Source organism: Rana temporaria, chromosome 2 (assembly GCF_905171775.1).
Source record: "Rana temporaria chromosome 2, aRanTem1.1, whole genome shotgun sequence".
Lineage (NCBI taxonomy): Eukaryota > Metazoa > Chordata > Amphibia > Anura > Ranidae > Rana > Rana temporaria.
Window position 1 is genome coordinate 361288071 of NC_053490.1, and position 27378 is coordinate 361315448.

The 27378-nt window shown below is 45.4% G+C and overlaps 1 protein-coding gene across 1 annotated transcript in view; it reads right to left on the bottom strand.

Annotated features, from left to right (window-relative positions):
• The window catches only part of AHCYL1 (adenosylhomocysteinase like 1), an 810468-nt gene that overhangs the window by 676334 nt on the left and 106756 nt on the right, over positions 1-27378 (bottom strand). Inside the window, exon 2 of the mRNA XM_040337629.1 lies at positions 6708-6816. Within this exon, the coding sequence (XP_040193563.1) occupies positions 6708-6816 (109 nt within the window). The remainder of the gene's footprint in view (positions 1-6707; positions 6817-27378) is intronic.

Genomic DNA, 27378 nt, shown 5'->3' on the forward strand with positions numbered 1-27378 from the left:
TTGTCTAGTTGCCTCTGTATGACTTATTCTATGCTACTGTATTATCTGCTGTTATTCAAATGTCCATTGTATACTCCTATTCTTTAATAAAATTCCTTCTGTTAAAAAAACAATTAAATGACACCCCAACAAAAAAACAGAGCTCCTCAATGGAGGAGTTGCAACTCCTAAACAGCCGCACGCAAAACCATGAGGCGAATGAATCATCCGAAGATGCACGTACATCAACCTTGAAAAATTTTGTGAAAGTGTGAACAGACGACCAAGTCGCCGCCTTACACACCTGGGAAACAGATGCTTGGTGTCAGAAAGCCCAAGAGGCACCTATTTTCCTGGTCGAATACGCCGTGACAGGAAAGGAGGGTGCCCGTCCATTAAGGGCATAAGCCTGGATCACGATCTGCCTGATCCACCTAGAAATGGTGGACGACGAGACCGCCAGGCCCTTCTTAGGACCAGCTACCAAAACAAACAGTGAGTCAGACCTCCAGAACAGAGCATTAGACAGGTACACCCACAGAGCCCGAACATCCAAGGAGTGCAACGCAGTCTCCTTTGGATGTGACGGGCGAGGACACAAGGATGGAAGTACAATGTGCTCATTGAGATGAAAGGCCGAAATGACCTTAGGAAGAAAGGAAGGCTGTGGATGCAGCACTACCTTATCCTTGTGAAAAAACTGAAAAAGAGCCTTGCAGGACAAGGCCGCCAGCTCCGAAACACGTCTGACAGACCTAATAGCTACCAAGAACACCACCTTCTGAGACAATGTCAGCAAGGGAATCTCCCTAATGTTCTCAAACGGAGGCTTCTGAAATGCCGAGAGGACCAGGTTCAGGTCCCACGGAGGAAGAGGAGGACGGACCAGAGGAGCGACATGCCGAACCCCCTGCACAAACGTACTCACTGAGTGAGCCGCCAAAGGTCTCTGAAAAAAAGACAGCCAAGGCAGAAATCTGCCCCTTAATCGTACTCAAAGCAAGCCTTTGGTCCACCCCACACTGCAACAACAGCAGGACCCTGGAAACCAAATAGGCACATCCCATCTTTCCATACAGAGAGATGTAAGCCTTTCATGTGCGATCGTAAATCTTCCTGGAAACCGATTTCCGTGCCCTCAACATGGTAGAAATCACCAAATCCGACAGGCCTCAGTCCTTTAACACCTGGCTTTCAACAGCCAGGCCGTTAAAACCAGCGACTGTAAAGCAGGATGAAAAATGGGACCTTGCGGCAGAAGGTCCTCTCGCAGCGGTAGACGGCAGGGAACGTCTACCACCAGACGCACTAGGTCGGCGTACCAGGGACGCAGAGGACAATCCGGAGCCAAGTTTCCCCCCCCTTCGGAATGTATATGGCCGATAGAGCCAGCATGCTCTGTTCTGTCCACCTCAGGATGTTAGCGACCTCTGAAGCCGCTGCCGCGCTTTCTTGTTCCTCCTCGATGATTGACATACGCCACCGCTGTGGCGTTGTCCGACTGTATCCTGACCGAGCACCCCTGCAGTCTCTGAGACCACACGAAGAGGCAAAGCTTGATTGCCCCGGAGTTCCAGGACATTGATCGGCAGCGACCCAGGGCCGACTGGACCCCCAGACACCCCTCCAGCCAGTAAGACTGACATCCGTCGTGATCACTGTCCAGTGAAAGGGGAGGAACTATTTCCCGGACAGAAGAGCCGGTAATGTCAGCCACCACACCAGGATTTGATGATCCAGGGACGAAGGTCTCTTGTCCCATCTGAGCAGAATCTCCTTCTGCAGCACTCGGGTGTGAGATTGAGCATACGGCCCCCGCCTCGAAGGAAGCTACCATGAGACCCAGGATCCGCATGCAAAAATGGAGTGATGACCATCTTTGATGTCCACAGCTAGTCTGGCCCCAGAATAGGGAGGGAAGAAGAAGGAGCGGAAAGGAGGAAGGTGGAAACCCCTCTAAACAGCCACTCCAGGAGGTCCAGCCATGTCCCCCCACCGAAGCAGGGAATTAATACTTACCCGTCCTGTGCGGACCCGCTGGAAGCATCCCTGACAGCTCATCTTCCGCATGGTGACGGAGGTGACTGTCGGCCAGGCACACTGTGACTCGAGCATAGAACCCAGCCATATGTGTACCCCGGAGCACACAGCTCAACGGCCACCCCTGGAGGCACGGGGCATGTCATGGACAGCTCAGCGCGTAGCTAAAGGCTGACACAAGCTTGACTGCCAACAAAAGCTTGATGGCCGACACTGGGGAGACTACAAGGATCTAGGATCCAGCCTGTCACCCAGTCGGCAGTTGCTAGTAGATCACAGGAACAAAAAATAACAAAAGAAAAAAAGAAAAAAATTGAAAAAAATCCAGAACCCATGGGCCTGAAGGGCTCATTTCTCTTTAGGAACTGTACTTACCCGTCCCTGCGAGGACCTGCTGATACGTTCCTGACAGACCTTCAACCGAGTAGTATGGAGTAGCTGTCGGTCCGGTCCACTGTGACTGAGACAGCAATCAGCCTGGTCATATGTGAACCCTGGAGCATATAGCTCACTGAACATCCCTGGAGTCATGGGGTATGTCGTGGCTGACCCAGCGCATAGCTCAGGCCTGCTCACGCTCGATGGCTGGACTGGGGGGACTACAAGGATCTATATTATCCAGCCTGTCCCCCAGCCGGCAGTTGATAGAAGATTCTTCAAAATTAAATAAAATAATAAAAAATGTCCTCAGGACCCTGAGACCAAAAGGAGCCAGGTCCTCCTCAACTAGGCAGAAAAAAAACTGAGCTGCTGACTGCAGGGTGGAGGGTTATGTCTGGAGGGACCGCCCCCTGGGCGGGGCTGTTTAACTCTGTTTAAAGTAACATGTATTTAAATATCTAACATGTTCTGCCTAGTCCTCTCCTATTGAACAGGAACATAACCCACAAGTCAAAATTTAAGGAGCTGTGTCCGTCCATGGACGAAAAGAGAAATAGGCTTGGTCCTTAACTAGTTAAAGGAGATTTATGAATTGCTATAATGTAGCTGTCCCCCACCAGCTCTTAGGGTGGGTTTACATGTGTGCGCTGCGTTTTTGGCGCAGCATGGGTTTAGGCACGTTCCCATTGAGCTCTATTAGAATGCATGTTTTCATGAGTGCGCATCAAAGATGCAGCATGAAGGACTTTAATGCGCTTTCATGAAAACAAGCATTCTAATAGAGTTCAAGGGTAATGCGCCTAAAAACATATGTAAAAAACACAGATAAAAATGGCAGTGCCAAAAACACAGCATACACATGTGGACCTGGACTAAGATCAGGAACTAGCAATCACATGACTACTGATCGCTCAGTTCTCAGTCATCTCGGAGGGCAGATCAGGGTCTGTCCGTCACTGCTCTCATCTCTGCCCCTCCAGAGCTCACTGGAGCACCAGGCTAGAGAGGGTTACACGCTGAGAGATGGAGCCAGCTGTCAATCAGGCAGCTGGGTGGATCCTGGAGCAGCTCTGATGTCAGCTGACAGTTGGCTTTAGCTCGCTGTCACCTGATTCTGGGTCCCAGTACAGCAAAAGTAAGTGCACTACTGTGACCTAGAAAAGATGTAGGTCCAGAAAAACTATGACCCATTACCTGAATACAAATTCAGTAAAACCTTGGATTGAGAGTAACTTGGTTTGAGAGCTTTGCAAGACAAGCAAAACGTTTTAAAAAAATTTGACTTGATATACAAGCGATGTCTAGATATACAAGTAGCGTCACACCACAACTGGGTATAAAAGGAGAAGGCGGGAGCCTCTAAAGCCCTGTACACACGATCGGTCCATCCACCGGTCTGATGGACCGTTTTCATCGGTTAACCGATGAAGCTGACTGATGGTCAGTCGTGCCTACACACCATCAGTTAAAAAACTGATCGTGTCAGAACGCGGTGACGTAAAACACAACGACGTGCTGAAAAAAACGAAGTTCAATGCTTCCAAGCATGCGTCGACTTGATTCTGAGCATTCGTGGATTTTTAACCTATGGTTGTGCCTACTAACGATCGGTTTTTAACTATCGGTTAGGAATTCATCGGTTAAATTTTAAACAAGTTGGCTTTTCTTTAACCGATTGATAAATAACCGATGGCGCCCACACACGATCGGTTTGAACAGATGAAAACGGTTCATCAGACCGTTCTCATCGCTTTTTTACCGATCGTGTGTACGTGGCCTAAGTGTAACAATATGGTACAAACAGGCATATCGTAGAATGCATGTATCCAGGGTAAAAGCTGTCCACATAGACCATCCTCCACACCGCCATCAACGTTATCCCTTCCACACTGCACTCCATAAGAGCTTCAAGTGTCCCTTTCAGAGAATTCTACAGCAGGGTAGTCTTCCCAGTCATGATTGCAGACTGACAATGAGAGCCAGGGATGGTCTATGTAGACAGCTTTACCCCGGATGCCTGCATACTTAGATGTGCCTCTTTTAATCATTAACCATGTCAGTTGCTAAATGTTGTACCTTCATTAAATGTAACCATATTGCTACCCTTAGAGGTGCCTCTCTTCTCTTTTATACTCTGTAGCTCCTGATGGATTTTGGTTATAATCCCCTTGTGGAGGTTGCCATTTGTGGATCGAAATGTTATGGTTACGCAACCTGGTCACATTGCTATAATCTTTTTATATGGACTTTAACCTGAAGACCAACGAATAAATGTTTGTGGAACGAAACATCGGTGTTTACATTATTTCTTATGGGGAAATTTGCTTTGATATACGAGTGCTTTGGATTACAAGCATGTTTCTGGAACGAATTATGCTCACAATACAAGGGTTTACTGTACATATAAGCCAAGGTATAGAGACCAAATGAGCGTTCTTGGGGTTGTACCTTTTTTCCTATCATCCAAGACTGTCTGCATGACCTTAACAGGAGCAATTATGGTACTAGAACACTCTTGTTTAGGTGAGAAACTGGCCCAGTAAACACTGGGGGATGGCTGGATGGTGCATGTACATTCAACTGTATACAACGTCTATGGCCAGCTTACTACAAAACATTAGATAATTCCATAATATGTAGCATATAGTACAAACTATATATAAAAATTAAGTAAGGATTACTAAAATTAATAATTAAAGAGGAACTGCAGTCTGCTCACATAATTTGTAATACAAACCTCTTTGTCATTCTGAAGCTTCCCTCCAACTACTCTGCATAGTATTTTATATATACTGTGATTCTGTACTTGCCAAATATGCTGCAGAAATCTCCCTCCAGAGTCTGGCTGCAGCCATTTTAACTGTGGGCTGCTGAAGCTGCTGCCTGTTCACTTCCTGGGTTTACACAGACACACACCTACAGCTCTGCAGGTGTGTGTCCAGCTCCCCTTACTGGCAAACTCACACAAGAGTGAGAGAGAGCTGTGCATGTCTTCATAAGTCTAAGCTTTTTACCAGACAAGAAACAGGAAGTGGGCCGTATAGGGTATTTACTGTCAGAAAACACATTTTTACTATCCAAAGTTAAAAACAACAAGGGGAAAAAATGTATTGGATGGAAAGGTCCGCTTTTACCACTTCTGTACTGCCCGCCGTCATTATACGTCGGTACTTTGATGTTGAATCCGTTATTATGGCAGCAGATAGCTGCCATAACCACAGTATAATCTTAAAAGGCGGGCAGTATGCTTTCGCATAAAAGTGGTCTCCGCACTTTTAGTCAGCAGCGGGAGAGGTGCCCACTCCCCTCCTGCCTTTTTTCCGGTCATTTACACCACTTACTGGAGCCGTCGGTAGTGGGGGAGACAATCCAATTTTTTCCCCTCTGAGGCACTGTGTCGAGTGAGGGAATGATGGCCCCCACTCCACTCAATGGCATTGGATGACGGAAGCGACGTCAAACGTCACTTCCACCTAAGGGCCTTAAAAAAAAGGGCCACTTTTTTTATTATTGCATTTAAGTGTAAATGTGAGATCTGAGGTCTTTTTGACCCCAGATCTCACATTAAAGAGGTCCTGTCATGCTTTTTTTCTATTACAAGGGATGTTTACATAATAGGAATAAAAGTGATCTCATTTTTTTTTTAAAGGGGCAGTGTAGAAAAAAAAAGTAAATAAGAAAAAAAAAAATTAAAGCGCCCCGTCCCTCCGTGCAGAAGCAGACACATACGCAAGTCAAGCCTGCATATGTAAATAGTGTTCAAACCACACGTGAGGTATTGTCACGATCCTTAGAGCAAGGGCAATAATTCTAGCAAAAGACCTCCTCTAACTCAAAACTGGTAACCTGCAGAAATTTCTAAACTTTGCCTATGGAGATTTTTAAGGATCAAAGTTTGTCACCATTCCACGAATGGACACAATTTTTAAGCATGACATGTTAGGTATCAATTTACTCAGCTTAACATTATCTTTCACAATATAAAAAAAACAAACATTGGGCTAACTTCACTGTTTTCTTATTTAAAAAAAGTATTGCAACTGCCACCATTTTATTCTCTAGGGTATCTGAAAAAAATGTATAATGTTTGGGGGTTCCAAGTAATTTTCTTGCAAAAAACCTGATTTAAACTTGTAAACAAGTTTGGAAAAAATAGGCCTGGTCCATAAGTGGTTAAGGAAGAAAAGACATATTCATTCCACTGTCACTCCTTAAAAAAAAACACATCACTTAGTTACGTATAAATGATCGATCATCTTAAATTCATTTTAATAACCATGTACTTGACTGTTTTGTCAAAAACGTACCAGAACTGTAACTGTCAGTGGATGACTGAGAGATGGACCGTGACAAAGATCTGCGTCCTGTTTTAGTGGGAAACTTGCTGAACTCTTGCAGGTCATCTGCAAACTGAATCTGTTTTGGAAAACAAATAGACTTTGAGATATGAAACAAGCCAGAACAGCAATACATACGCTGCATGCACTACAAACATCCAATTAACTGCAGGAGAATTTAGATCAAAACTTAAGTTTTACTTCATAGGATTGGATGTTTGAAGTAAATATTCCTCACCTTCCTACATTACAGGTTACATTCACAATTTCACACGTCATTTTCCAGTTTATTCACTAGTAGGCTAGGTTCACATATGTGTGGGTTGGAAACGAGTGCATAATCATGTGCATAATCATGTATGTTTCCAACCCCCAGGCAAAACACACTGCTCTGCACAGGGGGTGCCATTAATTCTTAATGGCATCCCCACACATCAGAAAACATGGCGTGTTTTCACGTGTGCAAAACCGCATGGTTCTGGGTTGGCACGATTTAAAAGAAGGGTTGGGGGCTTTTTTTCTAAGAACTGAGAGATACAGTCAAATTTGTTAGACTACGGGGCGTGGCTTGGCGCGCGGTGGAGATGGCAGCACACTGAAGGAGCTCCGGAGGAATTGCGGCCTAAAGCCAGTTTTCTGCTGATCCACCCCTGATAATGAGCAGACAGAGCTACCGGACAACTCACTCGAGACCCCGGCGTACCTCAGCGGCATACAAGGGCAGGAACATCTCGGATATCTTTAAGAAGCAGACGCTTGCAAAGGAGCGGCGGGGTAGGAGGCAAGATGGCGCCGACACATGCACCAAAAGATTACAGCGAGGACTCACTATCGGCACCGGAGGATAACGGTAGGGGACCCTCGAACCCAAACCTACCACTCACATATGCCGACATGTCGGTGTTTGCGGCTGACATTAAATCGACTTTTTCGGCGGCAATCACCGATCTAAAGTCGAACCTGCTTGTACTGAACGATAAAATGGCTTCTGTTGAAATGGCGGGAAGGCAGAGGGATAGAGCTATCCACAGGCTGGAGAGGGTGACCCTGTCTCATTCAAATCACTTTATTGAGATGAACAGGCACATGGAGGACTTGGACAATAGAGGGAGAAGGTGTAACATTTGGGTTAGGGGGATCCCTGAATCGGTAGATACGGACCAGATTGTGCCAGCCCTACAACGGGTTTTCAACAGCTTAGTGGAAAAACCTAAAGATACAGTGATTGACTTTGTGAGAGCTCACAGGGCCTTGAGAGCACGCGGTCCAGACACCCTGCCACCGCGTGATGTGATATGCTGCCTGCAAAGTTATGTGCTGAAAGAAGAGATAATGCAGAAAGCCCGCAGAAACGACAGAATTATCTTTAACGGTGAGACTATCATGCTTTTTCAAGATCTGTCTCAGATCACCCTTAAAAACTGCAGGGCTCTGCGTCCTTTACTGGACAAACTTAGGGAAAGAGGGCTACATTATACATGGCGCTTCCCATTCTCTTTGCTGGTAACACATAACGGGCACCAATATTCCCTACGCACTCCAGATGACCTTGCAGAATTTTGCTCCTCCTTACAGCTTGGACCAGTGGATCTCCCAGACTGGTACCAGGAGTTTCGCCTCCCCCCCTTTGGAGAGGAGTCCACCGGGCTCCCCCTTTGCATCCCCGGTTGGAAAAAAGCCACAAACGGATGAAGCACGGTAGGCAGGGGGGCTCCCTTGCTGGCACGCCTATGAACAATAACAAGGCGCATTCATCTAGAGCACCGGGGGGAGATGATGTTTGAGACCCGATTATGGCCTAATAACTTATGGGAATTTACTCCACCCCTGAGTAGGGCGCCCTCTTGGTTCATACTTGTTGCAGTTCCCTGTTTCTTTGACTTCCCCGCCGCTGTGACGCACGTGAAGGAACACGGCTGATGCCCACCTTTTTTGCTCTGCTTTTTTTATTATTTTTTTCCTCTTTATTATTATTTCCTCTTCCGTTTTTAGTACTCTCCTTACTTTTTGGCGTACTCACAATATATTATGCACCGGGAAGGCAACCCGAACTACCTAGCTGAGACTCACAGCCCAGAGCATATGCTGTACACTCATCGCTTGTTCTGTGACACTAGATCTCTGGCTGAAACTGCTTATCATGTTTCAGAAGACGCTCCCCATCTCCGATACAAGGCGATGAACAGTGCTTCTACTTTACTGCTAACACGCACGCTCAAATAGAGGAGGGATGAGACCATCCTGAAGGCTGACTACTGTCCATTGACTGGGATACCATACCCGCTGGAGGGAGAGTCATCTAATATGTTGTTTTTGTGAACCTGACATTGTGGTCCAGTTAGAAACGCAGGTCACTGGCCTATGATGAGGTCCACCCACTGCCCTCCCCATCCCACCCCACCCCGTCCCATCCCATCCCTTCCCTTCCCATCCATTATCCTCTTCCCTTCCGTCCCACCTCCATTCCCTCCTCCCCCCTCTTTCTTCATCTATTCCCGTACCTACTGGGCCAAATCCTCAAAAGAGATACGACGGAGTAACTGCTGTTACTCCGTCGTATCCCTGGTCCTAACTATGGAACTGATCCACAGAATCAGTTTCCCATAGTTAGGACGAAGATCCGACATGTGTAATTGAATTACACTGTCGGATCTTAGGATGCAGTACCGCATCCGCCGCTGGGGGCATTTTGCGTCGAAATGCCGCCTCGGGTATGCAAATTAGGACTTACGGAGATCCACAAAGCTTTTCAGCTTCGTTTTTTCTCCGTAAGTTTTATTTTGCAAACGCAAAATTAGGGCTGCTTTTACAAGGTGTAAACTGTTTACACCTTGTAAAAACAGACCTTTCTTGCTCGCGACGCGATTTTTTTTAAATTTCAATTTTTTTTTTGGCGCCATATCTTTTTTTTTACCCGACGCAACTTTATTGTCCCGTCGCAATCCACAAAGCCCGACGTAACGTAATTTCGCGCTATGCACGTCGGGAAAATGACGTCACGAGCATGCGCAGTACGGCCGGCGCGGGAGCGCGCCTCATTTAAATGGTAATCGCCCCCTGGAGAAGAGGAACGCCTTGCGCCGGCCGGATTTAAGTTACACCGCTCAAAATTTCTAGGTAAGTGCTTTGTGGATCGGGCACTTAGAGATTTTGCGGCGGTGTAACTTAAATGGAAAAAGTTACGTTGCGCCAGGTTTTTGAGGATTAGGCCCACTGTTCCTAAGGTTTGTATACACACCAAGAGGCAATTTGGCCTATAGTTTAATAAGTTGATTATGTTGTTACTGTTTCCGGTTACTGTCATTTAGCATTTCAGACGCAGAATAACTCCAATTATAGATACAATTATCTTTTTGAGGCTGCGGACATCCACTCCTCAATTCTGTATACCTTTAATTTCCAGATACTTCCAGTTTTATACGTATCTGGTGTTGCTGTCGAGGCCGTCGCCTCCTATTGCCTCACAAAGCGACTCCCAGGGGTGCCGTTTAGTCGCACTGGGACCCGCACAATTTAACCTTATTGATAGTCTAACTATTTAAGAGGTCTTGATCCTATATCTCACTCTCTTATCTAAGGATTTACTCCTCCTTCTTCTTCCTCCTTCCTTCCTTCTATCTATTCCTGTATCCCTCTTTTCTAATTCGTTCACCACTTTTTGAATACTCCTATCCATACTGGTAGTAATTGCGCACGAACGATATTTCTGCTTAATTGTATGAAGCTTATTGCTTTGCGATTGTTCTCATTGTTGTTTACCGAGTTGTTTTCTAGGCATATACTTGACGAGCCACTCCACTTCTGATCCATGGCGTACTCTTCTTTGGGCCCAAACCCCACTGTGATTTTGCATAATGTAAGGGGATGAAACGTTCCTGAAAAAAGGTTGGCGCTACTGCGCGAGTTGAAAAAAGGTAGGCCACACTTCGCTTTTCTTCAGGAAACGCATTTCAAAACTAACAAGGTACCCAGGCTCACTGATTCGTACTTCACTGAGGCTTACCACGCCACCAATGACCAAGCTAAATCAAAAGGGGCTTCGATCCTGATCAGCAGGGAAGCAGCTTTTGAAATGACTGATAGACTGACAGACCCAGGGGGCAGGTACATATTCATCAAGGGTAAATATAAAGGCATTCCCATTACACTTGCGAATGTGTACTTTCCAAACTCTTCACATTTATCTTTTTGTAAACAAATAATAAGAGAGCTCAAAGGTTTTGGCTCGGGCTGCATAATCCTGGGGGGTGACTTCAATTTACCCCTAAACCCATTGACGGACACCTCCACAGGGAAGACATATATCAAATATCAGATTTTGAAGAGCCTCAAAACTCTGTTAAGCTCCCTACACCTTATAGATTCTTGGCGATACCTACACCCAGATACTTGAGACTACACCTTTTACTCAGTGCCCCATGCCAGATATTCCAGGCTTGACTACCTGTCTGTCTCCCGCAGAGATTTATCTACAGTCCAAAATGCACAAATAGGGTTTCAATCCCTATCGGACCACGCCCCCATCTCTCTTACGTTAGACCTGACTACACCCAGACTCGCATTCTCCACCTGGAGGCTTAACTCCTCCTTGATCACTGACCCAGAACTATTCCCAAAACTGATGTCCTCGCTGACTGAATACTTCGACCTCAATGTCACACCAGATACTGACCCTCTGATGTTCTGGGAGGCGCATAAATGCTTCATCAGAGGCGAACTCATTAAAATGGGTGCCAAATGCAAAAGAGACAGAGAAAAGACCAATACTGACCTCACGATTAAGATCCTGAAACTGGAATCCCAACACAAACAATTCCTATCAGAGAGACTTGCAGACGAATTACTAGACGCAAGGAAAACGCTACAACAAATGCTGACGGCCACTGCAAAATGCTTCCTATTTTTTAACCACTTCCCGACGGCCGTACGACTTTATACGGCCGCAGGGTAGTTGTAATTCTCTGACACGCCGTCTTTTTACGGCCTCTGCTCCTCCTGGCCACTGGGGGGCGCGCACGCCCATGCCCGCCGCATCACTGGGATGCCGATGCGCGTGCCTGGCTGCCGCGATGTCCGCCACGCTCCCACGATCGGCGGTTACAGAGACAAGGATGTGGATCTGTGTGTGTAAACACACAGATCCATGTCCTGTCAGGGAGAGAGGAGACCGATCTGTGTCCCTTGTACATAGGGACACAGATCGGTCACCTCCCCCAGTCAGTCCCCTTCCCCCACAATTAGTAACACTAGGCAGGGTACACATTTAACCCCTCCCTCACCCCCTAGTGTTAACCCCTTCAATGCCAGTCACATTTATACAGTAATTAGTGCATATTTATAGCACTGATCACAGTATAAATGTGAATGGTGCCAAAAATGTGTCAAAAGTGTCCGATGTGTCCGCCATAATGTCGCAGTCCCAATAAAAATCGCAGATCGCCGCCATTACTAGTAAAAAAAAAAAAAAAAATAATAATTCTGTCCCCTATTTTGTAGTCCAGTCGCTTATTGCGTTTTTTTTTTTTTTACCAAAAATATGTAGAATATGTATCGGCCTAGACTGAGAATTTTTTTTTAGCTATTTATTATAGCAACAAGTAAAACAATTTATTTTTTTCAAAATTGTCGCTCTATTTTTGTTTATAGCGCCAAAAATAAAAAACGCAGAGGTGATCAAATACTACCAAAAGGAAGCTCCATTTGTGGGAAAAAAAGGACGTAAATCTTGTTTGGGAGCCACGTTGCACGACCGCGCAATTGTCAGTTAAAGCGACGCAGTGCCAAATCGCAAAAAGTCCTCAGGAAGGGGGTATATGTGCCCAGTAAGCAAGTGGTTAAGAAAAAGGTTTACTATGAATATGGTGACAAAACAGGCAAGTTCCTGGCCAGAGCACTGAAGAGCCCTAGATTCAAAAACAATATTCTGGGTATTCAAAATAAGAAGGGAACATTGGACATGGCCGATGACCTTATCGCTAAACACTTTCATGACTACTATATAAACCTTTATAATCTTCCCAGTCAGCATAAACCGGTGGATGCCAGTGGAGATAGAATGCAGGTCATACAAGGTTACCTAGTCACTTCCAAACTCCCCAAACTGTCGGAACTAGACACACTGGCCCTTGAACAACCTATTAGCACCTCCGAAATTAAATTAGCGATCCGAGACCTTAAAGCAAGAAAGAGCTCGGGACCGGACGGCTTCTCCTCCATATACTTTAAGACATTTGTAGACATATTGACGAACCCCCTGACAAAAGCTCTAAACACCCTTTCCACACCTCGTGATGTGCCTTCAGCCTTTCTCTCAGCTCACATAGCGGTCTTACCTAAGCCAGACAAGGACCCAACGCAATGCACCAGTTACAGACCGATTTCTCTATTGAATTTGGACGTTAAAATCATGGCAAAAATCATAGCCAATAGAATTAGACCGCTTCTCGTCCAAGTAATCGGCCCAGAGCAAGCTGGATGTATTCCAGACAGAGAGGCGAAAGATAATGTGACAAAATCACTCAACCTGATTCATGCTGCGAGGCAGCGAAAGATCGAGGGCTTTCTTCTGTCCACGGACGCGGAGAAAGCGTTTGATCGCGTAGACTGGGACTATATGCTGGAGACTTGCAGGTTTATTGGCCTGGGAGACCGCATGTTGACCTGGATCTCGTCTCTCTATAAGAATCCATCAGCTCAACTAAAAATAAATGGCTCTCTATCAGAAACTGTCCACATTTCTAACGGTACCAGACAAGGGTGCCCCCTGTAGCGGCTCCTCTATATTTTGACACTTGAACCATTCATCAGAAGGGTTGTGATGGAGCAGGCGATCGGGGGCTTTCAGGTGGCGAATAGGGAGTTTAAGATAGCGGCATACGCCGACGATCTTTTGTTTTTTTTTGTCTAACCCACAAACATCAATACCCCAACTTATGAAGGAATTCTTATTGTTTGGTTATGTGTCTAACCTGAAAATCAACTATACAAAGTCTGAGGCGATGAATGTCACTATCCCAGACGCACTTTTGAAAGAAATAAGGACTGATTGTCTTTTCAGGTGGGAGACGTCAGCTCTTAAGTACTTGGGAGTCTGGCTCACCCCTCAGCTGTCCCAAATCTTCGATAAGAATTTCTTACCTCTCCTTAAAACTATCGAAACTGACCTGTTAGCTTGGCACCCAAAAAATTTCTCGTGGTTCGGGAGAGTGGCCATTTGTAAAATGTCTATTCTACCCAGACTCTTGTATCTACTGAGGACACTACCCATTAAAATCCCAAACAGTTTTTTTAAAACTTTACAGTCACTCCAGTCCAAATTTGTATGGGCACACAAACGTCCACGTATAAGATTTAATTTGCTGACGAGACAGAAGTCGGAGGGCGGGATGGGTCTGCCAGATTATAAACATTATTATCACGCCTCACACATAACCAGGATTGTCGACTGGCATTGCCATGCGACTGTCAAGGACTGGGTACCCTTGGAAAACGAGCTGAGCTTGCACTCACTTTGGTTCTCACCTTGGATACCGTGGACAAAATGCCCAACTACACTGAAACAACACCCTTTAGTGAACGCTACCTTAACAATTTTTCATACACTGACGAGGCAACCAGGCCACTTCTCACACATGGACCCTCTCATGCCATTAAAAGATAATCCAGACTTTCCACCGGGAATGGCAAACTCCTTCCTACGTTCGACTGAAACTAATATCCCTTTATTGGCCACGCATTGCTTCAAAAACATGCTATTTAAGGACCATCAGGTCCTCAAGGCAGACATTGGGTGCCCACGGCTACCGCTTTGGACATACTTTCAGATTCGCAGTTTTGCGAATGATGCCCGACGTAAAAGCCAGTTTAACAGACAGCTAGCAGAGGTGGAATTAGTGTGCCTGGAGGAAAAACCAATTTGAAAAGTCACCTCGTTGTCATACGCCTGGATCCAGAACTCAACCTTGATTGTGCAGAATCGTATCAAAGAGAAATGGTCAAGAGACCTCAATGTGGCTCTGACGGATAAACAGTGGCAAAGGGCCTGCATATTTGCACACAATTGCTCCCTCAGTTCCAGAACACAAGAAACAGCATACAAAATACTCACTCAATGGTACGCAACTCCTGCTAGGTTACACATCTGGTACCCACAAATGTCTAACCTGTGCTGGCGTTGTCATTCAGATGTAGGCACTCTCCTCCACATTTGGTGGCAGTGCCTGAGGATAGCTCAATACTGGACTGAGATCAAGATAATAATAAAAATCATAACCGAGACGGATCTGACACTTGATGCAGCGTGCTGTCTGCTCCATGTCAATAGTTTTTCGTTCAAAAGGTATAAATAAGAAGGCCAGTATGGTGGCCTGAGTTTATGGGAGGAGCCCGAAGGGTATTTAAGCAGCCTACTCACACATGCTCTTTGTCAGTTCAGTGTGCGGTACTACACGTCACTGGGCCGACTCTTCCCAGCTCACCTCATGTCCATGAGTCTGCTCATTCAACCACATTCGACACCCTCCCACCCTTCCCTTTTTCAGGGCACTTCTCAGCATAACCTTCTTCAATTAACTACCCATTACTTACCTTGGGTATGCCCCCTTTTCTTGGCATACTGACCAGACCACCAAGGCACACTTCAGGTCTATTTATGTTGTAAGTCTTGTCGCGTGTTTATGTGATCCACATCACTCTCGGTCAGAGGGTAACGACCATAAGCACTCTTTATCCAAGCATCTCTTAAATGCAGCCAAATCCTTGATACCGCTGTATTGGAAATCCACAAACGTCCCATCTATTCGGGAATGGTTCCAAAAAATTTCAGAACTGTGTGACATGGATGCAGCTGAAAAATGATGCAGCTGAAAAATTCCATGAAACTTGGTCTCCATGGTTCGTTTTTCGATACTCAAGGGAATTTGAGCAGAATAAGTTGATACCTACTGTTCGATAGAGAATACTGCCTATGTAACACAATTGAGTGTATAGACCCAGGCTCCTTGATCACCACTTTTGACATATTTGAACACAATGTTTGAGGGGAAAGCCCCAGTAAATGTACCATAATAGTATACTGGTGAAACAATGTAAAGTGTATATAACATTAATCATTGACAAGCTCGCTCTGTGGCAACTGCTGCGTTTCCTTTATTTCATCTCTTATTTTCTTTCTTTTTAATCCTTCTTAATCTATTCTGGTTCTCAACTGGTATTGTTATACTTCGAAAATTGACAATTGACAGTTCCATGTAGTACTGCACTCTGTGGAATCGTATGTGTTGCAGCTCCAGTGCTATAGATGTTTATGACTTAATAATATGTTCCATTCATGTTCATTTGCCACGTTGGATACTATATACATGTTAACCTGATGATGTATGCTTGTATATTCTGTCTTTTGCTTCAATAAAGCCTTTGAAAGACCAAAACATTTTTTTTAGACTACTGTAGTACAGTGAGGGAAAAAATTGAATTTTTTGTACTCACCGTAAAATCCTTCTCTGTAGTCCATGGACGGACACAGCTCCTTAAATCTTGACATTTGGGTTATGTTCCTGTTCATAGGAGAGGACTAGGCAGAACATGTTAGTTATCTTAAAACATGTCACTTTAACAGAGTTGAACAGCCATGCCCAGGGGGTGGTCCCTCTGGTCATAACCCCTCACCCTGCAGCATGCAGCCTCAGTTCGTCAAAAAGCAGTACAAACTTGAAAGGAGGGGTGGGTGCTGTGTCCATCCATGGACGACAGAGAAAAGGATTTTACGGTGAGTACAAAAAATCCTATTTTCTCTTTTTCGTCCATGGACGGACACAGCTCCTTAAATTGACATTTGGGACGTCCCCAAGCAGTGTCAGAAAAACGAGGGGTGGGAACAGCAATCAAAAAAACTCAAACAGCCGCCTGCAAAACCTTGCGGCCGAAGGAAGCATCTGAAGATGCACTCACATCAACCTTGTAAAATTTGGAAAAAGGTGTGAACGGACGACCAAGACCAATGAACTTATAAAAGAAAGCAACATAAGGAAAAACCTTCACAGAGCGGTTAGATTTGTGTGACCCAAAAGAGACAGTCCCAGCTGCATCTTCCAGCTTGAGAGAGTCCCTCACAGCATCAACAAGTGCACTCACAAGTGCAATGACCCGGACGAGGGGTCCTCCTTACAAGGGAGGTCCTGGTCCGCATTCTCTGACAAACCAGAACCGGGGTCCTGAGCTGCAGCCAGGCCTGAGTCAGCATTCCCCAGAAGATGGTGGGGCGCTTTTTACCCCCCTTTCACCCGCACTCCACTTCTATTCTGGCAACAAATTATTCTAGGACTGCCGACAGCGTATTCCCATGGATGCCTCTGGCAATTTAGGGGAAGAAAGGTCAGATACTGACTCCATTATCACCCACTGACAGCCCTCAGGGACTAAATGAAAAAACACTTAAGAAGTCCACCTTCCTTGATGCACCGATCGAGGGGGGTTACCCAGGGGACTCACCACCCAGAGAGAGACCACTCAGCACCGCAGCCCACCTTCCTTGCATCCACAGCGTGTATGAGGAAAAAGCTGTGAGGAAAAACTGTGAGGAGAATGAGCTGTGCGCCGTTCAGAAAGCCACTGCTAGAGGCCAAAACCCACACCAAAATGGCTGCCAAACACCTCAGATAAAGGGCGCGGGCCAAAACAAAATGGCCGCCCACAATACTGACCTGCGCTACAGCGCGGCCATGACAAAATGGCCGCCAATGAAAATTCCAATGGAGAAAGGCAGGCACACAAAAAATGGCGTTGGCGCTGTGAAAATGGTGCCTGAGTACCGTGATGTGGACGAGAAGGCCGTGGCAGGGACCTTCCCAAGAGACAGATCCCCCTCACAGAATGCGGACCCCGATGCCCCACGGTCACCCACAGGGACCCGGAGCCCCCCCCCCGCAGGTACACCCCGGTCGCAGTGGGCCCTAGGGCAGGAGGGGAAAGGGTAATAGAGAGCAGGGAAAGGGAGGACAGGAGAACCCTTTGATCCCGTGAATGCCCAGCCATTCCATCCCGCCGTGGCAGGAGGATTTATACTTACCCGTCCTTGCGAGGACTTGCTGGCGCGTCCCTGACAGACCCACCACCGATGGTACGGGGTAGCTGTCGGCCAGGTCCACTGTGAGTGAGACAAAAGCAGCCCAGTCATATGTGGACCCCAGGGCATATGCTCACCAGCCACCCCTGGAGCCATGAGGCATGTCGTGGCCGACCCAGCGCGTAGCTAAAGACTGCTCACGCTCAATGGCTGGACTGGGGAGACTACAAGGATCTATAATATCCAGCCTGTCACCCAGCCGGCAGTTGATAGAAGAATCACAAAAATAAAATGATTAAAAAAATAAAAAAATTTAAAAAATTTCCTCAGGACTCGGGCCCAAAGGGAGCCACGTTCTTCTCCTCTGCTAGGCAGAAAAAAACTTGGTTAAAGTCACATGTTTTAAGATAACTAACATGTTCTGGCTGGTCCTCTCCTATGAACAGGAACATAACCCAAATGTCAAGATTTAAGGAGCTGTGTCCGTCTATGGACAAAAAGAGAAAAGTATTTTACTCCCCTGCTGACTTTGTACGTTTGCCCACCCACAAAGAAATGATTGGTTTATTATTTTAATGGTAGCATTAACAGTGAGAAACAGAATAAATACAGATGTGCTCATAAGTTTACATACCCTGGCAGACTTTATGATTTCTTGGCCATTTTTCAGAGAATATGAATGATAACACAGAAACATTTTTCATTCATGGTTAGTGTTTGGCTGAAGCCATTTATTATCAATGAACTGGGTTTACTCTTTTTAAATCATAATTGCAACAGAAACTACCCAAATGACCCTGATCAAAAGTTTACATACCCCAGTTCTTACATATCGTGTTCTGCAAGGATATGTAAACTTATAAGCACAACTGTATAGCCAGAAAAACGCATTTCATAAACATAAATTGATTTGCATTTTAATGAATGAAATAAGTATTCACAAAATATGACTTGGTACTTGGTGGTTTCTTGTAGTTGGCCACCAGGTTTGCACACTCAGGAGGGATTTTGTCCCACTCCCCTTTGCAGATCCTCTCCAACTCATTAAGGTTTCGGAGGCTGACATTTGGTAACCCGAAACTTCAGCTCCCTCTACATGTTTACTATGGGATTAAGGTCTGGAGACTGGCTAGGCCACTCCAGGAACTTAATGTGCTTCTTAAATGACTCCTTTGTTGCCTTGGCCATGTGTTTTGGGTCATTGTCATGCTAGCATACCCATCCACGACCCATTTTTAATGCCCTGACTGTGGTAAGGAGGTTCTCACCCAAGCTTTAACGGTACATGGCGCCGTCCATCGTCCCTTTGATGCGGTGGAGCTATCCTGTCCCCTTAGCAAAAAAAAACACCCCCAAAGCATAATGTTTCCACCTTTGAAGGTGGGAATGGTGTCATTGGGGTCATAGGCCGCATTCCTCCTCCAAACACTGCGAGTTGAGTTGATGCCAAAGTAGAATTTTTTCATCATACTTACCTGTAAAATCCTTTTGTTAAGAATACATCATAGGACACAGAGGCCAGGCTAATATTCATTACCTGCTGGGTTATACTTCATAATCAGGTGAACGACACTGGTAAATCAAAAATCTTTAGACAGGAAGTGCCCCTCCCTATATAACCTCTCCCTTTTTTGTAGCAAGCACTGAGTCCTCAAAAAAAGAGGGGACGGACCTCTGTGTCCCATGATGAATTCTGAAGAAAAGGATTTTACAGGTAAGTATGACTGAAAAATATCCCATTTTCTTTTTCATAGATCATGGGACACAGGGGCCAGGCTAATATTTATTACCTGCCGGGACATCCCAGAGCAATAGCCTTGGAGGGGAGACATACATGCTGACAAACAATAACAGCCATCAGAACTTTATACGGCAACCCACAGTACACTGCGGCCGAAAGCCAAATCCTCGGCTGCCCGAACATCCACTTGTTTCAGCCCGTAGGCCTGAATGATCAATTGGCGGACCCAATTGGCAATGGAAGCGGTTTTGCCCTTTTCTTGGGTCCCTTTGTAAAAAACAAAAACAAAAAGTCTAATCCTCGGATCTCCACAGATCTAGACAAATATACCTGACTGCTCGGACAACGTCCAGATAGGGCAGTAATCCCTCTTCTGCCGAACGAGGCTGAGAAAAAAAAAGGCAAAATAATGTCCTGATTTAAATGAAAAGCCAACACCACTTCTGGCAAAAAGGATGGACTGGGTTGTAACAAATGGATCAAATATGTTTCCTTGCACGAAAGGGCCGCCACTCCAACACCCCTCTAGCTGAGGTGATAGCCATCAGGAAGGCGGGCTTGCGTGACAGCAAGTCTAATGGAATTTCCTTAATAGGTTCAAATTGTTGTTTCTGTAATACAGACAGCACCAAATTCAAGTCCCAAGGACACATCAGTGACCTAATAGGGGGAAGAAAATGAGTTGCCCCCTGCATAAAGGTTCGGATCAGTGGATGGGAGGCTAAAGGCCTTTGAAAGAATACCGATAGGCATTGATTGATTGATTTCTACAGCGGACTGTAAAAAAAAGTGGCTGCCATCTTTTGGCTTCACACCAAGCAATACAAGTCTTCCAGCCTTTGATAGATTTTTCTAGTGACAGCTAGAAAGGGTAGTTATCTTGGTCCTTTAACACCCTGGCTTCAATAGCCATGCCGTCATATTTAGAGACAGTAAATTGGGGTGGAATATAGGACCTTGAGACAGTGCGTCGGGGCGCTGTGGAAGCGTCCATGATCCGTCTTTTGTCAGTCTGACAATCTCTGGGAACCAGGGCCTTCTGGGCCAAACTGGTGCTACCAAAATGACTGGGATCCCCTCTCTCCGAATCATGTGCAACAAAAGTGGATGGAGAGGGATCGGAGGGAAACCAGCACAGTGGTGCAGTGAGTAGCACTTTCGCCTAGCAGCAAAAGGGTCGCTGGTTCGAATCCCGACCACGACACCATCTGCCTGGAGTTTGCATGTTCTCCCTGTGCCTGCGTGGGTTTCCTCCGGTTTCCCCCCACACTCCAAAGACATGCTGGTAGGTAAATTGGATCTTGTCCAAATTGGCCCAGTATATATATGTATATCTGTGTATATGACTGTGTGTCCCAAGTGTGTCACGATCCTACGGGGTAAAATGACCGCACCTGCCAATCAGACTCTGGCTGGAAAAAGCGCCCAGAGGCGATTCAGTTCGCATGAGTTGCGCTATACAAGTCATTCATTCATTCATTCAAAGCATAAACCAGGGAGTACTGGCTCCATAGAAACTATCAGAGCGTCTGCTCCCAATTGTCTGGGCTCTCTTGTCCGAGAGACACCCTGTTGAAGTTTGTTGTTGAATCTGGATGCCTGTAGGTTGACCTCTGGCCATCCCCAATGCTGGCAAATTTCCTGAAACACCTCCTCTGGGTATAGGGACCATTCCCCTGGGCAGATCTGCTGACGGCCGAGATAATCTGCCTTCCAGTTTTCTACTCACAGGATATGGACTGACGATATCACTGGCTTATATCTTTCTGCCCATGCAAGTATGTAGTTCAACTCCTTTAGAGCTGAACGACTCCTGGTACCGCCTTGGTGGTTTATATATGCCACTGAAGTGGCATATTTTAACCGGATTCCGATAGGATAGTCCCGAAGCTTCAGCATCCAGAAGTGTAGGGCCAGACGTACTGCCTGCAATTACAGGACATTGATGGGCAGGATCTGTTCTGTTCCAGGCCATCTGCCCTGGGCTGAGAGCCCGTCAAGGATTGCCTTCCAGCCTGAGATATAAAACGGTAGTGAATTTGCACTTCCCTCAGAACAAATGTAGTGATATACACACCCCGCTAATTAACCACAGTGGTGTTTAAATGGGTAAATGGTGTTGGGACAGATAAAAACCTGATATGGTGCTGCTATTTGTAACACTGCTGAAATATGCAGAAATAGACAGAAATAATATAGGCAAATATATAGCGCAACCCCCAATGTGAAGAAACTGCAACACTCAATGAAGAATGTAACAAGTGTAACAAATAATAAATAAATAGTGAATCAGTGTATCCATTATATCAAATTAAATAAAATGTATAAAGTCCACTGGAAATGCAGGAAAAAAACTTGATCGCTGTGCAAACGACAAACAGTATCTCCAACAGTGATGTTATGTTTCTGAACAAGATAACAACATCACAACTGAATAATTAAATATACAAGTCTGCTATGACAAGCTGGTGAGATGTGTAAAACACATACAGTATAGTCCACTAGTGATAAAAGAGCGCTGAGTCACCCCTCAAAGGAGCGGCTGAATCCTCCACACAAAAACCACAGCTTCAATTATGCAGATAATAAGATGTAATAATCCGAGCTGTATGGCTCCTTACCAGAAAAGGTGGATCTCTATACCAAGAGATCATATAGGCATAAGGTAAGGATTTCTTTGTGCCAGGGGGATGCAGGAAACTGGAGATCCGTCTTCCCGGGGTTCTCAGAGACACTCACACTCTGTTCCACTCAGCTTGTCTCCAGCTCTCCCAGAAGTATCGTATGCAGGAAATGAAATTAGAGGAAAAAACAGGACTTCATAGTGCAACCAATTTAAAAAATGTTCATATGAACCCTTTTATTTGAAAAAAAAATTGTGGCAATGAACATCGAGGTATAGCAACCACTTGTTTCAATAAAAAATGAAAGAGAAAGTCCAAAAAATGGGATGTATCTCTTTGCAATGCAAGATAAAATCAAATGTACTTGGATGGTGGCTGTGTCTGATAGTGACGCTTCCAACCGACGCTGTGTTTCATCTAATGAGATATCGACAGGGAAAGGAAAACCAGCCTGAGAGACTGGCATCTGTAGTCAGTACTTTCCAGGTTACTGGGAAAAGGGATTTTCCCTTTCGCAGGTTCTGATCTTGCAGCCACCAGTTTAGGTTAAGGATGCCTGAGGGGATAAGCACATTGGATAATCCAGGGCTTTTATTCCCGTTTCAAGCCAACAAAATGCCTTGTTGTAAGGGCCTGTAATGGAACTGGTCATAGGGTACTGCCTCGAAAGAGGATACCATCCTCCCTAGAAGGCGTATACAGAGCCGAATGCACTAGCTTAAAGGAACCTATTTAGAAAATAAAAAAACTAAGCTTTACAACCCCTTTAAGTTACATAGTTAGTCAGATTGAAAAAAGTCCATCCAGTTCAACCATAAAACAAAATAAAATAATAATAATAATAATAATATCATACAAGCCCATATACCCACTTCTATACCCACAGTTGATCCAGAGGAAGGTGAAAACCCCCAGCAGAGCACGATCCAATTTGCTACAACAGGGGAAAAAATTCCTTCCTGATCCCCCGAGAGGCAATATTCCCAGATCAACTTTACCTATAAATGTTAGTACCCAGTTATATTACGTACATTTAGGAAATAATCCAGGCCTTTCTTAAAGCAAGCTACTGAGCTGGCCAGAACCACCTATACAGGGAGTCTATTCCACATTTTCACAGCTCTTACTGTGAAGAAACCTTTCTGTATTTGGAGGTGAAATCTTGTTTCCTCTAGACATAAAGAGTGCCCCCATGTCCTTTGTGTTGACCGTGAAGTAAATAAAAACACCAAGTTCACTATATGGACCCCTTATATATTTGTACATGTTGATCATATCCCCCCTTAATGTCCTCTTCTCAAGAGTGAATAAATTCAGTTCCTTGCATATTCTAGATGAGGACTTACTAATGATTTGTACAGGGACAAAATGATATCTCTCTCTCTGGAGTCCATACCTCTCCTAATACAAGAAAGGACTTTGCTCGCTTTTGAAACCGCAGTTTGGCATTGCATGCCATTATTGAGCTTATGATCTACCAAAACCCCCAGATCCTCCTCCACTACGGATTCGCCCAGTTGTACTCCCCCTAGTATGTATGATGCATGTATATTCTAATGCCGCATACACACGATCATTTTTCAGCATGAAAAAAAAAACGTTGTTTTTCAGCATGTCGAAAAAACAACGTTTTCCCAACTTCATCATTAAAACGATGTTGCCTACACACCATCGTTTAAAAAATGATCTAGCAAAGCGCGGTGATGTACAACACGTACGTCAGCACTATAAAGGGGAAGTTCCATTCGCCTTTGGGCTGCTTTAGCTAATTCCGTGTTAGTAAAAGACGATTCGCGCTTTTTTGTCTGTTACAGCATGATTAATGTGCTTACTCTATTATGAACGGTAGTTTTACCAGAACTAGCGCTCCCGTCTCATAACTTGCTTCTGAGCATGCGCAGGTTTTTTACGTCGTTTTAGCCCACACACGATCATTTTTTACAACTGGAAAAACGACATTGTTTAAAACGACGTTAAAAAATGCACCATGTTCAATTTTTTTTGTCGTTTTTCAGAACCTGAAAAATTATGTGAAGCCCACACACGATCATTTTTGAAAAACGATGTTTTTTTCATGCCGAAAAATGATCGTGTGTACGTGGCATTAGTCCCCAAGTGCATAATTTTACATTTATCAACATTAAACCTCATCTGCCACATAGTCGCCCAATTAGACATAGCATTGAGGTTGGCTTGTAAATTAGAGACATCCTTGTAAGGACGTTATTCCACTGCATAGCTTGGTGTCATCTGCAAAGACAGAAATGTTACTTTTAATCTCAGACCCAATATCATTTATAAAGATATTAAAAAGTAAGGGTCCCAGCACTGAACCTTGGGGTACACCACTGATGACCTTAGCTTAGACCATTCAGAATAAGAATCATTAACCACTACTTTCTGAATTCTGTCTTTTAGCCAGTTTTCTATCCATTTACAAACTGATATTTCCAATCCTGCAGACTTTACCTTACACATTAGCCATGTGTGGGGAACTGTATCGAACACTTTTGCAAAATCCAAGTATACCACGTCCACTGCCACCCCTCTGTCCAAGGTTTTACTGTCTGACAACTTCTGTCTTTCATGAATCCATGCTGTCTGTTGCTTAAAATATTTTTTTCCAGCAAGAACTCATCTATTTGGTCTTTTATTAATCTCTCCAGTATCTTCCCAACTATAGAGGTTAAAGGGGAGTTCCAGCCATTTGTATGTTTATTAAAAGTCAGCAGCAACAAAAAGTGTAGCTGCTGGCTTTTAATAAACAGGCACTTACCTGCTCCAGCGCTCCAGCGACGCGCCGGCCGGGGCTCCGCTCCTCTCCCCCCCTCCCCGGCCGGCGTCTTCATCTTCAGTGTGGGCACCCGGCCGTGACAGCTTTCGGCTTCACGGCCGGGCACCCACTGCGCATGCGCGAGCGCTAGCGGCGCAGCACTGCGCATGCGCGAGCGGCGCGGCCCGGCGCCGCGCAATTGGCCAGGAGATCGCCTAAGACCTGTGACGTGTCCTAGGCGATCGTCTACAGCAGCCACTTCCTGAAGGCGATTAAGCTTAGTCGCCTACAGGAAGGAGGAAGTGGGACAGGAAGTCCCACTCGTGCTGAAGCCCCCACTCCCCCCCCAAAAAAATTACATGCCAAATGTGGCATGTAAGGAGGAGAGGAGTGGGTTAAGAGGAAGTTCCAAATTTGGGTGGAACTCCTCTTTAAACTAACAGGTCTATAGTTACTTGGTAAAGACTTTGGGCCAGATTCACGCAGAACTGCGGCGGCGTAACGTATCGTAGATACGTTACACCGCCGCAAGTTTTCATCGCAAGTGCGTGATTCACAAAGCACGTGCAATGAAAACCTACGCTGGCGGCCTCCGGCGTACGCCCGCGTAATTTAAAGGGGCGTGTGCCATTTAAATTAGGCGCGCTCCCGTGCCGGACCTACTGCGCATGCTCCGTTTCGAAATTCCCGCCGTGCTTTGCGCGAACTGACGTAATTTTTTCGAACGGCGACGTGCGTAGCGTACTTCCGTATTCCCGGACGTCTTACGCAAACGATGTGAATTTTTAAATTTCGACGCGGGAACGACGGCCATACTTAATACAGCACATACATGTGCTGTGTAAAGTTAGGGCACCCAAAACGACGACTAAATTTGCGACGGGAAACTAGACTAGCAGCGACGTAGCGAACGCGAAAAACCGCCGTGGATCGCCGTAACTCCTAATTTGCATGCCCGACGCTGGTTTACGACGCAAACTCCCCCCAGCGGCGGCCGCGGTACTGCATTCTAAGATCCGACAGTGTAAAACAATTACACCGGTCGGATCTTAGGGCTATCTATGCGTAACTGATTCTATGAATCAGTCGCATAGATACTCTGAGAGATACGACAGAGTATCTGAGATACTCCGTCGTATCTCGGCTGTGAATCTGGCCCTTTGTTCCCTTTTTAAATATAGGCACCACACTGGCCCTGTGCCAATCCAGTGGTACTATTCCTGTCTTTAATGAGTCCGTAAAGATACAATGGCTTTGAAATTACAGAGCACAATTCTTTTAGGATCTGTGGGTGTATGCCATCTGGTTCAGGTGATTTATTCACCTTTATTCTGTCTAAATATTTCTGGACCATATCACTTTTGAGCCATTGTGGATAATTTGGGGTTGTGTCAATACCACCCCCATTATGGACATGAGCGCCCCCAGGCTCCTTTGTATACACAGAGCTGAAGAAAGCATTTAATAAATTAGCCTTCTCTTTGTCCCCAGTCACCCACTCTAGATTATTTTGTAAAGGGCCTACATGCTCAGACTTGACATTTTTAATATTAATATATTTGAATTTTTTTGGGGGGTTTGTCCTACTATCTTTTGCAATCTGTCGTTCGTTTTGAGTTTTTGCATCCTTGATTTCCTTTTTACATATCCAGTTATATTCTTTGTAGAGTTCCTATTTAAGCAAGAGACTGCTGCATCTACTGCTGGCATGCTCCATTTTTAACAGACCTTTCATCCATAGGATATGAAAGGGAAACCTTTTAGAAAGAATAAAAGGTCCTGATCAGGATTTCCCAATCGGGATACACTGCCTGTTCCAGCAGGGGGTGTAGGGGGAATACTGTGCGGCCTGAAGAGGCCTCAGGGATCTCGGAGAGAACCAGGGGGGCTCAGTTACCTCTGTTTTTGTAAAGAGGCAACTTAAAGGCAGAACAAACCATTTTGGTCAGGGTCTGGATGAGAGGCCTCTGCAACTGTGAGGCAGACATCCACTGGATATCTTCTTGTCCAGATTGCTCAGAAGGAGACTCATCTGCCGGGGGACTCCAATGAATCCTGAGCTTTTTTAGCTCTTCCCCATTCTCAACCCATTCCTGCTCCAAACTAACTTCTTGCCACCCTGTGGGATGGAGGCAATCCTGCCAGCAATCCTGTGCTCTAACCCAGATAGGGCTGAGGACGGTTCATCCTTAGTGATAAGGCGTGAAGCAACAGCTTTGACCGTAAGCACAATACCATATAGGCGCAGCGGCTCAGATTGCCTGGAGGCCCTTGGTCTTTCAGGGGATACAACACTAGGGATACGACGAAGTTCATCAGGAACTACTGATGACATAGGTGTGCCCTTCCCTGTAGTGTTCGTCCCACTCCTCTTTTTGGAAGACATTTATAGCCACAAACAAACAGTACTTGGGTGTGTGTGACACCACCCCCTTAGAAGG